Genomic DNA, 16,798 nt, shown 5'->3' on the forward strand with positions numbered 1-16,798 from the left:
GTTCCCGCCCGACTTGTATTTTGCTGTTTCTGTCATTGCATCCAGATATATGATACAACAAGTAACATCATACCTACAAGAAGTCAGGTCTATTGGCTTTGTCAATGGTTGTTAGTTGCATAAGATAAATAAGCAGCGAATATGGCTTGTAGATAATATTGAAAAAGCTTCCACTTAAAGCCCTGGTGACAGCACAGCAATGTTGCTGCTCCTGAGTTTCAAAAAGAGAAGGCGAATCCAGAGTGAAAATGACTCTCTTTAAACGATTGATTACAGTGTCAGTGGGAAATTGGAACATCTACAAAAAGCTGGTTTAATTCAACATAACTTTAAAAAGGGAGAGGTGCACAAGTAACCAGAAACAAATCTGTACATCACAACCCAAGCTGGTTCCTTTGCCCCCCCTCCCCTCCTCCCCCTTGGGCTGTCAGAGGATTGCTTAAAGATCATTCCTTCGGGAGCAAAGTATCAAGGCATTTCTGAATACAAGCTCTGGAGGCTGGCACTCGGAATGTCTAGATGCCTTCACGTAACCATCTGCTTCCCGTGTGGTGAATGGCTGAGTACCCCAAACTAGAACACCGGAAGCCGGCACCAGCATCAGTGATCCGTCACTGGCCCTGTACACCTCCCCACGAGGTTGTCGAGTCCGCCTCCACCTCTCAATGTGGAGCCGTCCGTGCATAGACCGAACAGGAGTTCCAACATTCTCTGGGAAAGATGTCATCATCACCTGAAGTCACAAATCCGCCAGGTCAAAGGGTGGAGCCCAGTGAGGTCACTGGGACTTATGTATGAGTGCGACTCGCGAGTGATAGTGCACTTTACAAATACATATAACATAATATGTCAGTGCTTCATTTGTAAACAAGCATTGAAAATGCAATAGGTCTCGCCTTTTATTAAGTTAAAGCCATTTGCTTTGCTAATGGTATAGCAAAGCAAATGGCTTTAACTTAATCAAAGGTGAGACCTATTGCATTTTCAATGCTTGTTTGTTTTCCCTACTACGATTTTGTACTGTGTTCTATGTAAAGCTCGATAATACTGCCGGTTGCTTTAGCACAATGTAAAACTATTTTGATAAATAAAATAAAGGGCCGTATACACCGTCTTTACTTTACTTCAGAGCAATTTTATGGATGCATGCTCTCCCTGAGTGTAGGTGCTAAGTTGGTCCTGCAAACATTTGAAGATGAAATATTGATTTATTTTTCACTTTCACTTGCAATACTTTACTGGTGATACATAGGTGGATGCTAAATCCTCTGTAGTGTTTCTGTCCCAATATTACATTATGAATATGTCGTACGTTATTACTATATTAGATATTTCAAGAAGGTTGGTGCAGGTGCTACATTGTAATTCGAGACAAAGTAAAATGCCCACAGAGTTAAGCTAGAAAGGATTGAATTTGCTTGCTTCTGCTGTACCCTGTGGAAAACTAAAGCTTTGGACTGAAAATACTTATTGATGTCCTCTTTGTTATTTTGAAATGTTGATTTCCTCATTTAGTTGGTAACCATTGTTCTTGATACCAAAAGGGCAGAGAAATGTGAGGGAAATGCCTTGCATTACCTATAATCTCTTAGTCCTGGTCTCTTTTTAGGGTCCCTACTGAACACAAAGTGAGATATTTTACAGTGCGTGAAAAGTTCACCTTAAGACTAGTAGCTGTTCACACTCCAATTAGTGGTGGTAGTAGTGCTGGTGGGCTGCTGTTAAATTTGTTAGGTAGACTTTCGACTTTCCATCAGTGAGTCAGGAGCCACTTAGTTAGAATAGTAACGTATATATTACATGTTGGACACTTAGGCGCAGCATCCTATAGTTTGTCAGGGATTCATCCTCTCTCCGACTTTAACTAGCTTTGCGTCTTATCCTAGCGCACATGCAACACCATTCCGAAAACTAATGACCTATCATTCACTCCCACCATTCCAAACGGGTCACTCGTAGAGCGATTGGGCACACAATGTATAATACAGCCATCTATTTTCTGTAACCCATGGTCAGTGAGCTTAAAAAAAGATGTTTGAAAAAAGCAGGATGAGGCACAGTTAACAATTTGCAAGAGTATCCAGGGAGCAAACAGTATGAGTCTTAAACGTTTTTTAGAACAGATCTAAATTGTCAAATATAATCAAAGCATGCAAGTCTGCCACAAAATGAAAACTGTGTGTTTTTACTTCTCTCTTAAAGGAAGGAAATCTTGTTAAATTTGTCTTGGAGAATTGCCGCTGTTGCAATTTTGTCTCCACTGCTTAGGTTTTTGCTGTGGAATTGCTCCCCTGAATTATGAATTGCAAACTGTTGTAGTATTTCTTGTGTCCTTAATTCACTTCTCTACATTTCCCCCCTTTAGGACCACACATTATCCTGCCACAATGATAATATGCCAGTCCTTTTCTTCTTCCTGCCCTGTGGATTAGAACAAGAATCTTATGTCTCACAGAAATTGTGGAAGCAGGTGGAGTAGAAGGCTCTGGGGCTGCAATGAAGCTGAAACAGAGGGTTGTCGTGCTGGCCTTTCTCCTAGTCGTCCTCATATTTGCCAAGATTTTCCTCCTAGATAACTGGGACACATCGGCTGCCAACCGAGAAGATCTGCGCTCGTTCCACCGCATGACTGAGAGTCTGAAGGTGTCCCTGGATCCACGCCTCGATCACACGCTTCAGTCACCATGGGAGATTGCTGCACAGTGGGTGGTACCGAGGGAAGTGTACCCAGAGGACACACCAGAGATGGGTGCTGTTCTGCATGCCATGGCTACAAAGAAGATTGTGAAAGCTGATGTGGGCTACAAGGGAACACAGCTAAAGGCTCTGCTGACACTAGATGGTGGTCAAAAAGTGGTCTTCAAGCCCAAGAGGTAAGTACAAGCCGTGACTAACTACTTTATTTTTTTTTTTAAAAAAACAGGGCTCCCAAGCTACGAGGTTGGTCGGCTAAAGGCTGATCTTGCTCTTGAAAACTTGTTCTAATTAAATGACACCAACTAAACAAATGCCAAAATAATCTAAGACTACTATTTTGTTGGGGGTGGGGGGGATACAGCGATAAATCTTAAGACTTGGTCAGAGGGATATCTATGCAAAAGGATGTGTACACAATCCAGCACTAGGAACCCTAAAGCCAGCACTGTGTCCTTTACCAACTGTCAGTCTGAGCTATAAAGGCACACATCCAGATAATCACATGGAGGCCGAAAGATATATTCAGTACTGTTTTGTTTATTTTGTGTATACATGCCCATGTAACGTTACCGAGAGTGTCACTCATTGCCAAATGGCGAATGCATGGGCATAGAAACAAAGTGATTTGAAATTGGGCGGTCTGCTGTATGACCGTCTAGTGTTCCATAATCACCTCTGCTTTGGATTTTACTAAAATCTAAGTATGAGTGATGAAATTTGCTTTTGTGTGAAGTATTTTAAGTGTGCTGTGTCTTCCACTTATCATGTGCTATGCTTGTTTGAACAATGGAAACTGCCTGTCTTCAGAAGATTCGTTGATGTTGTCATTTTATTTTGACAATGCACGCACCAAAATGTTGCACGAGTGATCTGTCAGAGTTAAGAGCTGGAATAGCCATATGAATGAGGGGCTGGACTAGAGGGTTCGCCACAGAGGAGATTTAGGAAGACTAGGAAAGGTCCGTCTTACGTTGTTGTTCAGCATGTGAAAGATACTAATAATTTTCTCATCATAAAATATTTTGATAAGCTTTAGTATCCTACATTCAAATTATTCTGGTACTTGTATGTAAATATTTGAATGTTTAAAACATATCTTGCTACCTTTTAGTCTTCTCAAAGTAGTCGGCTGCTCATGTTCTTTTCGAAGTTAGTGCTTTGCTGCCTTTGTTCAACGCATTATGGTCCATTTCTTTTTGTTTTGGTACCTTTTTTCTGTATACAAAGTAAACCATAAACTACAAAATGTGGCATTTAACCGAGTAGGTTTTCCAGAGGGGAGGAAGAGTTATAGGAAGTAAGCTAACGTCTGTCATGAGAGCTGCTTGTCTTATGATGTTTCCAGGGGGGACCCACTGAAACCAACTTCTCTGTATAGCCAATTATCTTCGGACTTGGGAGCCGTATGCATCCAACTATCTAGCGCCTGATGAACTTTTATCCCAGGACCATGTCCAATAACAGCAAGACATTTATCTGTTAAGGTTCCGATCCATGGGGCATTTTGTATTGGGCTTTTTGATTCAGTAGCAGCCTGTTGGTCCTCTGAGACACAGAAAGCCACTGGTTTATTGGAGGATAACCGTTAGTGTTTTTATTTAGCTCACTCATCTGTAGTATATTGAATCCAAAAATGGAAGACCTTAGATAAAGTACAATCAAAAGCATTGTTTGTGGAAGAGAATCCTACAGAACGCTATCATGTCAGTAGAAAGTATAGAAACTGTGTCCTTCATTCCCAGGAGTACTGAAAATGTTGACAAGAACCTTCTATTATGAAAAGCAGTCTGGTTGCTTAAACCTCAATAATGGACTAAGTTGTCGCATCCCAGATAGGTCTGGAGCCAGTTATGCACATGCAGTTTGTGCCCCACATCTTTTACTATGCAAGCTATATTATTTGTCATCCCTTGATTTTGAAAGATGGCGGAACAGGGTATAACCAATGTAACTCATAATTGTCAAGCCACTTTGGAAGAGGCCGTTTTCAATGTTGCAAGGCTCCCGAGAACATTGGTACATAACTGTTTCGTTTTTGGGAACTGTGAAAGCTGCAGTGCTCACATTATGTTTTTAGAGGGTCTCCTGTACAGTATTTAGATGCTGGTTACATTCTGCTGCAGGCAATCACTTTTCAATTAGCGCAGAACAAGTCCCCAAGCAATCTCTTGTGATCAGAACACTGTGAGAGATCTGGTGGTGCCAAATCAAATATTTTATGCTCTAACACCAGAGTCTAAAGAACATGTAAATCGCAGACTTTGCGGCATTGGTGTAGACACTAGTATCACCCATGTCACTCATGTAACTTGTAGAAGATGCAGTGCATAGTGTGCTGCAGTAGATAATGTTTTGCAAAGAAGCTACGCATGTGGGGTGCCTTCCTTACTGTCAGAACTGCCAGGATCTTGTGCATTGCACAAGACCGGTCCTGTCACAATTTGCTGCCTGCGCTCTTGTGCCCACTACCAGGGGGCTGAATTGTGGGATGTTCCAGTGTTATAGTAAGCTTCCGGACCCTCCCCTTCATGCATATACTGACTTCCAGCCATTTGGACGCTACTTGCCATCCATTCCCAATCCATGCCGGGTTTTGTGGCAGACAGCCTGCTCATGCTTGAAACTCCATTATCTAGAATTCCCTGCTCACTGCTTCGTCTCTACCCCTGCAGGCAAAGTATGGGTGGAGAAATTCCGCTCCCCTGTGGCTGGCTGCTGCTAGCCTTCTCACACATGATGCATGTGATTACTGTGCGCTCCTTTAAGCCCCAGCTCCTTTCAGTTTAGGGTTGGTCTTTGTAGCTGTGTTCTGGTGATGCTTGTTTCCTGAGCTGATATTCCTTGATCCGTGAACTATAGTTGTTCCTGAGCTGTAACCATTTCTTGTTCCTGATTAGCACTGCTTGCAGTGCTCTCTTGATTCATGAGCTATAGCTATCCTTGTTCCTGAACTAACACTGCCTTCAGTGTTTCCTTGATTCATGTTCCTGAGCTGTAGCCATCATTGTTTCTGAATTAGCAACTGCCTGTAGTGTTACCTTGATTCCTGTTTCTAAGCTATAGCATTCCTTGCTCCTGAATTAGAACTGTCTTCAGTGCTACATTGACTCCTGATCCTTAGCTATTCATGGTTTCCTTGATTCCTGAACTAGTACTATTTAATTAGGGCTTTCGGTTTTATGGTATTTAATTTTTTTGTCAATTCCGTCTGTATTTATCCGTATTTATTTTTGGTTAACTTTATCTGTATGTATCCATTTTTATTATGGCTTTTGTGAAAAAAGTAAAGCTGAAACTGGTATATTTCCACATTTATTTAACCAATTAATTTGCAGTCATGCTTGAGTGTCTGCCAGGTTTCAGCGATATGAACACACTAAGAAGATAAATCAATGCACTTGTATGAAAATATGCACATTTCAGTATTAGTCTTGTGAATAGCTACTACTGTTTAAGCTCCTTACTAAAATTCCTTTCTTTTTTAAGCTTCTTACCTATCAATCTACACAGTTATTGGCCTGGCAGTCATGGCAAAGTGTATTTAGAGTCACTCAATAAGCCCCCAATTTGTTTTCATCCACATTTAAAAATAAATACAGACAAGTAAATAAATGGATTTCTGTCTGTATTTATCTGTAAAAATCAGTAAAAACGGAAAACAGGGAGCCTTATATTTCATGCACTATTGAATCCACTCTCCTGTATTTACTTTTTCCCAGTTCCTACTTTTCTTCCCATTACCTCTGTTTCAGTCCCTAGTTTACGGTCTTCCTGTTCTACTGTCTTGCTTCTAGTTCCCTTGTATGTTTATTACTTGCTTTCTGACAAGTGTGTCCTTGTTTCCCTTCTTTCCTGTTAAGCACTCCTCCTTGCTAGCTCCTTGTCTATTGTGGCTGTGTATTTAGTTCTACGCCCTTACTGTTACTGCCTTGCGTGTTCCTCTTTGATCGCCGGGAACCGTGGGCACAGCTAATAACCTAGGTGGTGTTTGTTGTCTACTGTGACTATTGTCTTTGAGTTACTTTTATACATCACCATAGGTATCCGCTCCACAGACCCTACCTTTACATGTATATCCTATATGTGGGTATTTGAAGTATCCGTAACAGCAATTGTGGGTGAGGAACTTACTGAGCTTAAGTCCTACTGTGTGGAGCTCCAGAGTGGTTGACTCCACATTCCCTTTATTGTTAATTTTGATAGTTATATATCTTGCATGTCTGTCCTGGGTGTAGTTATTCTGAATGCTAAATTGCCTCTTTAGTCCCTATTCTTTCTGAGTCTTAACCACCCTGTTCCCTAGTGCAGGCTTTCCCTTTGGGTCCCTTTTCTACTCTAACTTTCTGTGTGATCCTGGGCAGCGCTGTAATCCTTTCTGCTTACGTTTTCTACCCAGTCACCAGTCCTTGACATAGTCCTGGACAGTCCCTGACGGGTCCTTCCCAAGCTGCTATCACAGGCCTCATTTTCCTGCATGCACCCCTATGTAGGAATACATGAATCCATTAGTAGTTTGTAAAGAGAATGTTATCTGAAAAGTGTATCTTTGTGCTTGCCAAAACTGGAATAAACAGCTGGATACAATGTAAGACCCCTTTCGGGGAACCACCGGGCAGGCATGGTGTACTGGGCCTCACCCACGGAGATCCTTACCTCCATTGTCCTGGTGTCCATCGTTCTACATCTATGCGAAACTGGGCCAAGTAAAACCCCTTCAACACCTGGCACTCGGTAGTAGTGATGGCAAGCCGTCCCAGGCTTCTTAGGGCGGCTAGTGTGATGTTATAACAGGCTAACAAGTACACAACGTACCCAAAAATGCAGTATGTTGGTTTGGGGTTTTGAAGTGCACAGTTGCCCCAAATGGGGTGTCCCAACGCTAGGACACAATCCAGAAAGATATCGAACAGGGGACGTTTTAAAGCACCTAGGTTTTTATTTGTTTCTTAAGGGCTATTGTGTGCCTGCTCAGCCTAGTGCTTCGCTCTTGGAAAAATACTTTATTCTACAGGAAGGCACATTACTACACAAATCACAAAAATGTCAGAGATAACCGATCCACAGGTGTGGTGAGTCCAATATGCTTCAAGGTGGGCCCCCACTATATTTTCTTTCCTCCTCCAATCTCTGATCGTTTAGGGGCTGGTGGCGTAGTCACTAGTGCAGGTGCAACACTTCCCTTCCCCAGCAGTGACTTAACAGTTTTGATGCACTTTGGGACACAGTGGCCAAGTAATCGGGTCTGTAGGTCTCTAGCTCGAAGGCAGCCAAGCAATGTTTCGGCATATGATTCCTCCAGGCAGCAGCTTCCTACTTCGTAGCAGTGTAATCTGTTCAACACCCCTCTGGTCAGTTCTGGTGGTGGTGTACCCTGACGTGGACACCGCCTCTTGCAGGCTTCTTTGGGGTGGCAGGGACCTGCTCAGGCACATGGCCGATCATGGCGCAGTTGTGCCAACCTCGGTCACCGTCAAAATGGATGCTATGCAGCAACTTCACTCACTGCTTCAGTCGGAGAGATCAATGGGGTAAACTTTGCACATTCCACAGCTGTGACAACCGAGGACAGAGGTTCTCTGACATGCTTTGGAAGTGCTATAGTATCTCTCAGTGACTGCCTTCTTGACTAGAGCATGCCAGTCACATGGTTTGCAAGTCTGTGGTGGACAGATCAAAGCACCAGGGTAAACCCCTTCTTTCCACACCAACAGCCTGCTCCTCCTGCACAGTCTATCTGCTGCTTTCCTCTCGCTCTGGCAGCATGCCCTAGGCATCCCAGATAAGACTGACAGTTCTTCCAGACTCTAGGTGATGTCCCCTCACCTCTTGAAAGTTGCCTGTTGCACAAACTCCAGGTCAGGTTTTGTTTTAGTTCTGGTCTCTGGATACTCTCTGTAGCAGCCCCTTCTTTGTCAGAGAGAACTTGGAGCTGGAACAAGTGGGTCAACAGCTCTGACACTCTTATATAGAGATGGCTAGGGGGGGGGGGAATTTTCTACCTGCATTTTCAGAACTGGTTTGCGTTAGTTCTTTCTATGTATTCTTCTAAGCATGTCTTCCAGACTCCGCCTTTGTCTTGAGTGACGCTTTTTACAGCAGGGTTGCTTTCTGGCTGGATCACCCACAGTGTGCCTTTACAGTGCTGCAGTGAGGGTCACTCCCCTTGGGCAGTAGTAACTGCTGAGTTCGTGTTTTGCTAACCATCTGTGCAGAAATTGGTGTTCGCCTTGGGTCTGTGATAACTGCAGTGTTTATACTCTCCTGCAGGCAGCACCCTTTCAGAGGTGCAGTACTTGCCCTACCATGGAATGGGGGTGTTTATCTGGTCTCACATGTTGCAATGAAGGTGTGCTCTGGTGCCAACCTAGCTCTCCTCCCCCAACCCCCAGACATGTTAAAGTAAAGTTGATGAGCTGAAGCTCCATCCAAAACAACTGGAAGTGCACATGGTGTATAATACTTTGTCCGAGGCATGTGTGACTGTAGATACACATGCTTTGCATACCCCTGCCACCTAGTGTTGGGTCCGGATATGTGCAAGTTGTTTTTCTTCAAATAAATCTTTCGAATCACTTGGTAAGGTGACTCCTCCTTTTGGTAATAGTTCGCATGGGCAGCGACTCCATTGTTAGATTTTCTTTCCGCCGTCCAGTATGGACGTGTATTACTGCGCTCTTGTTCAAGATTTTCTTGGGGATCCTTTCGGTGCGTAATCCACTCTACCCTCATCGGTAATGTTTCGAATGCGTTTTCATCCTCGCATATTGAATTTCTGAAGACTCTTATTTGTCGGGTCAGCACGTACAAATTGCGGCCTTTGGGCTTTGCCCGTTCGGGCTACCTTTACTCTCACTCGACTCCATCGATGATACTCTGCTGATGGAACGGACTCCGTTGCGATTCTGCCCCCAGTGCCATTTGAAGTACCTGTGGACCAGCCATCACGAGGTCTGTAATCTGTGCTTATCCCCCCGAGCACAGAGAAGAAAATTGAGAGGCCTATTGGTCGTTTCAATCAACCCTCCAGGACTGTCTGGCATGGCACAGAGAAATGCAGAGATGCAAAATAGAGCACATGCGCAATATATTCAGACCGGAAGATATCAAAGAGGAAGAACTCTACACCTTTCTGCCTTGTGGATATATGGAGGCATCTCAACCCACTGGCTCGCCAGTTCACATTCCACTCTGGAGCCCACGACAGTCAATCACGTATAGATTATCTACTGACGCACGCAGCAGACATCCATTGCTCTACCAAGGCTAGGTGTTTGGTGAGGGCTATCTCCGACCACTCCCTAGTCCTTGCCCAGATGGCGTTTGACTCTCAGCCCAGAGGCACAACCCTCACGATTAATCCATGGTCGCTAAAAATTCCACATGTAACAGCAGAATTACTTAAAGACACTGATCTATACTTTAGCTAAAACGTTGGCACAGTAGTTTCCTCACAAACCCTGTGGGGAGCTTTTGGGGCCGTCATCAAAGGCCAGTCTCTCACTCTAATGGGAGGGCACAAAAAAGAATTGAAGGCATGCATAGAAATAATAGAAAGGGAAATCCTGGCAGAGGAAGCAAAAATAGGAATCACAGATGATGGGTCAGCCAGAGAAATCCTGGGTGCGAAGAAGCTAGACTATATGCAGCTTTTGACAGAGGCAGCTAAATCCAAACCAAAGCTGTACAGCATAAAATATATGATACTATTGAACAGCCCTACTTATTCGCCGTTCTGGAGCGCATATGCTTCGGCCCTCACTACATAAAATGGATTAAACTCCTCTATACTGACTAGCATGAACTGCCTACTATATACAGATTTGAATCCAACCCTTGGTATTGCCTTCCAGTTGATCACGGCCCATGCTCCTGTCTTTTTAGCCCAAGATAGTCGGGCTCACATTGGCCTTGGTCTACACAAAAGGTACCTGAAGGGTCGTTGTTAGCTAATGGGATTAGACTGATCACTCCTCCTTCACCCTCTGAAACTCTCCGTTAGCTGTCGCACTGAATTCTTTTGACATATCTCCGATCTCAGCCTAGATTCTTGGTTTACTTGCGCCTCCTATGTCGGGAGCCGAGTCGAGCGCTGATATGGATCCTAAATCCTCGAACTCCATTTCTCCCAACCTTGAGCATGCTGGCCATAATGCCTTCCGAATCATATATCCCCTAACCTATCTAAAAATGCCGCAAAAAACGTCAAACACAGACTTAAAACCCATCTGGGAACCCTTATCTCAGATCCCTACTTCTCCATCTAAAAAGGTGTTACCATAAATGATCTCATCTTCTACACTAAAAGACATGCTCAATGGCGGAGGCCATGTACTCTCGGCTCCAGATCTCCACTTCCCTGAAGACGCCACATGGTCTTAGATTGATGGTTGCGCCCTCCTCGGCTTACGGAACTGAAACCACCATCTCCCTTTACAAAAACAGAACCATCCTTATACAAGCTTCAGATCGCAATCTAGTGGAATTTGAATTTTTTTTTCCCCACCATCATGAATACAGTGGCTAACATCAAATACGCCCCCTCCGGAGAGGCCGGCCACCTTGCAGTCCCCCAGTCTCCTCAAAGTCTATCCCATACCTCTCTAGCACCATCTTCTGACCCAACCGTAGCTCCGAAGGGCCCCCTTTTAGCTACCTTTACTCATAAGAATAATTCTCCTTCAATGCCCGATGGGAAGGAGCTGCGACAGTATAGTCATCATACTAGTCTGATTGCTCTCCCCTCCTGTAGGATCGCTATCGCTAACTCCCTTAGCTCCACAGTTCACAATATTGCCCCGATTCTCCCCATGATCCCAAGCCCAATCCGCAATCCTGGCCTGCTCCCACAGGCTTCTAGAGGTCCATATCCGTCTTACCTTTCTTCCCCTATCCTACCCAACCCTCCGAGCACCCAGCACCAATTCCTGGAATCCCTCCCCTCTGGGCACATACATTCACTGCCTGCCCTACAGTCCTCGGCTTCCACTAGCTCTCTACCACTGCAGGGTCCCCTGAACCTAGCCTCCCCATCCCATTCCCACACTTCATTGGACGGCAGATTTAATGAGATTCTAAGAATCCATAAGAGAGCGAGGAAGAAAAAAGAGAAACAGTACAATTCCCCTAGGTATAAGTATAATTAATCAACAAGAACTGGTCCCCAGAGATCACAGGGAAAGGTATGTGTACGTAAATACTGATTAGTTCAGTGAAAAACCATTAGGTTTTTTAGGAAAGGCCTCACCCACCAACCTAGTTGGTGGCATGCTTCATCATCGGCCCCCACCTGAGGCACCGAGTGAACCCCAGGTGTGCTGCGATGCCTGAACTACAGCGGAGCGGGTTTTTTTTGTAAGGGGAGTGTGCAGTGCAAGTGAAGTGCATGTGTAACTTAAACAGTGGTCCCAGATATCAAGTAAATTAGTTTAATGATGGGCCATGGGCAGAATTAAAAGTAAGGCGAAGGATGGTTCAGGAGGTATCGATGGCCACCACCATCCTGTGGGGTCAACATGTTTCAGCCAGTGCCTAGATACTGGTGCTGGCTTTCATCAAGACCAAAGTGCAAGAAGTGAAAAAGACAGAGTCTAGCAGAGTGTTTAGAACCGTCTGTGTGGCACACGCTAAGGTGCCCTAACTGGCAGAGGGGGTGTCCCTCTTAAATCCAATCCTGTTAAAAGAAAGACACACAGACGTACAACATATAACAAGTAGTTGGCCTCTAAGGTTGTCAACAAAGAGCAAGTGACAAAGAGTACCACTGTGAAAGTGCCAAACGGTACGGTATGTGAGGCGGCGACAAAGGTGCTACAGTGGTAGTGTGCACTAATGTATGCGATAAAAGTGTCAGGTGCTACGGACACGGTAAATGGATAGGTGAGTACAAAATTAAGTAAACCTAGAAATGCTTACTCCATAAATTAATGGGACCGGCTCCATGAGTCTGGAGTAAGGTGGTCTGTCAAAATACCATCTAGACAGAAAACAAATGGCGAGAGGAACCGCTAGCAAACTGCAGTGGAGAGGAGAAAGGAAAAAAAAACTGGCATCCAAAACTTACTAGCAGTTGACAGAACTCCTACCAGCGACCTCCATGGCCACTCTCCAGCTCCGATGGAAGGTAGATGAGACCTGAAGAGAGCCGGTTTAAATAGTGGCCTCAGGCAGATCTGGTTCAGCTGGGAGGGGCGGGGTTACCGCCAAAACTTGGGCCTGTGAACATAGAAAACAGACACTCCACAGATGCAGGGAATTGAAAGGCCGCCTCGCCTCATGATATTGTGTGTTCAAATTGAGTGTGAACAAAGACAGTTTAAAAAAAGGAGTTCAAGGCGGTTTTTAGAAATGCCTGGGACTGTAGAAAACGAGAAAAATAAATGAACGCGGAAGCGATGTCAAAGGGCATGTTATGTAACAACATGGCAGTACCTATGTGTAAACGTTTAAGAAAAAAAAAAGGGGGGGGGGGCGCATCCAGGAAAGGGAAGATTATGATACGATACAGGGATGTAAAATTATTCCAGTGAAAGCTTGGATGTAACAAGTGTTTCCAGTGAAACGTAGTTAAAGGAGAGTCAGTTATTAAGGGAGTTCCATGGAATCTGTTCGTTCAGACCAGAGATGTTGGTTGAGAGGTGATACACCCAGCGTTGTCCCTTGTTCAAGAGAAAATTAGTCATGTCTTCATCTTCAAAAACCGCCTTTTTTAACTCCTTTTTATAAACTGTCTTTGTTCACACTCAATTTGAACACACAATATCATGCACGAGGCTGCCTTTCATTTCCCTGCATCTGTGGGGTGTGTCTGTTTTCTATGTTCACAGGCCCAAGTTTTGGCGGTAACCCAGCCGAACCAGATCTGCCTGAGGCCACTATTTAAACCGGCTCTCTTCATGTCTCATCTACCTTCCATCGGAGCTGGAGAGTGGCCACGGAGGTCTCTGGTAGGAGTTCTGTCAACTGCTAGTAAGTTTTGGATGCCAGGGTTTTTTTTTCATTTCTCCTCTCCACTGCAGTTTGCTAGCGGTTCCTCTCGCCATTTGTTTTCTGTCTAGATGGTATTTTGACAGACCACCAAACTCCAGACTCATGGAGCCGGTCCCATTAATTTATGGAGTAAGCATTTCTAGGTTTACTTAATTTTGTACTCCCTATCCATTTACCGTGTCCGTAGCACCTGACACTTTTATCGCATACATTAGTGCACACTACCACTGTAGCACCTTTGTCGCCGCCTCACATATCGTACCGTTTGGCACTTTCACAGCGGTACTCTTTGTCACTTGCTCTTTGTTGACAACCATAGAGGCTAACTACTTGTTATATGTTGTACGTCTGTGTGTCTTTCTTTTAACAGGATTGGATTTAACAGGGACACCCCCTCTTCCAGTTAGGGCACCTTAGCGCGTGCCACACATAGACGGTTCTAAACACTCTGCTAGACTCTGTCTTTTTCACTTCTTGCACTTTGGTCCTGATGAAAGCCAGCACCAGTATCTAGGCACTGGCTGAAACATGTTGACCCCACAGGATGGTGGTGGCCATTGATACCTCCTGAACCATCCTTCGCCTTCCTTTTAATACTGCCCATGGCCCATCATTAAACTAATTTACTTGATATCTGGGACCATTGGGACAGCTGTTTTTAAGTTACACATGCACTTCACTTGCACTGCACATTCACCTTACAAAAAAAACCCGCTCCGCTGTAGTTCAGGCGTCGCAGCACACCTGGGGTACACTCGGTGCCTCAGGTGGGGGCCGACGATGAAGCATGCCACCAACTAGGTTGGTGGGTGAGGCGTTCCCTAAAAAACCTAATGGTTTTTCACTGAACTAATCAGTATTTACATACACATACCTTTCCCTGTTATCTCTGGGGACCAGTTCTTGTTGATTAATTAGATTTAATGAGATCTCACTTTGCCTCCAACAACTTAAAGCAGAGGTACGTAGCCTATTACATATCGCTGCAGAACTGTCAGCTAACTCTAGACTATGCTGCTCCACTATGACCAATCGCCATCTCCGCTCGCCTCCATCTAAAGGGTGTACCTGGCTCCCAACCCCCCTCAAATCGTCGGTCACCGTCCTACATCGCCCACACACCCCATAGTTGGGCTTCCGCTGCTCATCCTAACTACCCTTCATGGCCCTCCAGATGTAGAGCCTCCCTGTCTGATAGGGATATTCATTCTCTCCTACTTTCATATGATCAGGCACATTCCTCCACCGTAACAACCTTGCAACAAATTGAATCCATTCCTACTGATCCCTTCAGGGGACCTAGGCAAAACACCAGAGCATTCAAGGATTACAACCTCACAAGAGTCACCACCACACTATTTGCACCAACTGACACCAACACAAGACTTAAAATGCATGCTCCTAAACTGTAGATTATCAGTTAAACATGCTGCAGACATTGCTGACCTCATCCTTGCACAGAACCTTGACCTTGTAATGCTGACTGAAACCTGGCTAAATGACTCAGCTGCTCCCATCCTGGACATTTTAGTGCCTCCCAATTACGATATCATTAGGTTGGACAGAGCAAGTGGACAAGGTGGAGGCATCACCTGTTTACATCGTAGCAATCTAACAGTGAAAGTACTACAATCTGACCTCCTGCCGTCTTGTAAATACCTATGCATTGAAGTGGCTGGTAGCCACAATCACTCATGCAAACTGCACACGATCTACCACCCGCCTCGCGACAACCTTTCCTTGACAGAACAGATCATGGACATATTCTCGGCTAACGCAGATTTCCATGGCACTAAAATCATCCTGGGAGATTTCAACCTTCATTGGAACGATGTGAAAGGTGTGGTGGTCAATAGCCTTAAATCCTGCTTACTAGACCTCAACCTAATCTAAATCTGTGACCGCCCTACTCATATTAAAAGAGCTACCTTAGATCATGTCATTGGTATGCCCAACTCCATCCTTCTGGATTCGGTCCTCCCGTGGGATTGGACAGACAACTATTGCATCACCTTCCTCATCCTGGAGTCGGTAAGAGCTAGTAGAGCCCAGCCTAAGAACGCCAAACACTTGAAAAGATGTCTACGGAACATCAACTCACGCGAAGCATCTACAACAAACGCATCAGATGCTCGAAAGCCACCTACTTCAGAAATCAACTAGAGCAAGCAAAAAAACGTCCAAAAAAACAGTTCGAACTCATCAAGTCCCAAGCTAACAGTCATCCCACCCCTCAGCACTGGGTCGAGGGACACTGCTGAATTTCAAAGAATTCGCAGATTTCATCATGGATAAGACTACTAAGATCGAAGCTGAACTATGCTCTGCCCTTGATCACCTGCCGATCAGTCGGCTGAACACTCTCCATCCTCCTTGGATATCACTGTCCCTGCGCAGCCCTTCCTCCCCAAAAACAACGCATCCTGGAGCCTTTTCCAAACCTTGGATGAAAGCACTATACGCAAAACGCTGGCTACTCTGAAACCTTCTAATCATTACAACGACCCCCTGCCTTCGAACCTCTTCTCGGAAGTTAGAACCTCCTTACTCCCACTTTGGACTAAGATCGTTAATGCATCACTTCAGCAAGGTGCTATTCCGGATTGCCTAAAATCGGGTCAAGTTACCCCGGTTCTAAAGAAACCATCTCCTGATCCCACAGACCTTCATAACTTTTGTCCAATCTCTAACATCCCCACCTTGGCAAAGCTCCTGGAGAAATGTGTGCTCGCCCAACTCTGTAACCACATCGATCATTTCCAACTCCTGGACCAATGCCAATCTGGTTTCCGCTCAGGCCGTAGTACAGAGTCTGCGTTAACTCCCATTGTCGATGATACGCTAAGAATGATGGCTCAAAATTAATCTCGCCTACTGATCCTTCTCAACCTTTCGTCGGCATTTGATACTGTCAAACACGATAAACTATTGACCTCCTGGAACACAGGATGGGGCTGTCCTGGCCTGTACTAAACTGGTTCTCCTCATTCCTTCATTTCAGATCCCAAAGCTTCAAGGTAAACCAATCCTTGTCTCATCCTTGGCAGGTCACGCTGGGGGTTCCACAGGGTTCAGCACTCTCACCCACGCTCTTCAACCTGTTCATGGAGCCTCT

General features: G+C 44.8%; 1 protein-coding gene across 3 annotated transcripts in view; it reads left to right on the forward strand.

Moving 5' to 3' along the window:
- FAM20B (FAM20B glycosaminoglycan xylosylkinase) overlaps positions 1 to 16,798 on the forward strand; it is a 180,831-nt gene that overhangs the window by 16,684 nt on the left and 147,349 nt on the right. For all 3 annotated transcript variants that reach the window (XM_085601634.1, XM_085601635.1, XM_085601633.1), the window contains exon 2: positions 2,366 to 2,873. In XM_085601634.1, coding sequence (XP_085457760.1) covers positions 2,497 to 2,873 — 377 coding nt within the window. In that variant the 5' untranslated portion in view covers positions 2,366 to 2,496. The remainder of the gene's footprint in view (positions 1 to 2,365; positions 2,874 to 16,798) is intronic.

The sequence above is a fragment of the Triturus cristatus genome, chromosome 4_2 (genome assembly GCF_964204655.1).
Source record: "Triturus cristatus chromosome 4_2, aTriCri1.1, whole genome shotgun sequence".
NCBI lineage: Eukaryota > Metazoa > Chordata > Amphibia > Caudata > Salamandridae > Triturus > Triturus cristatus.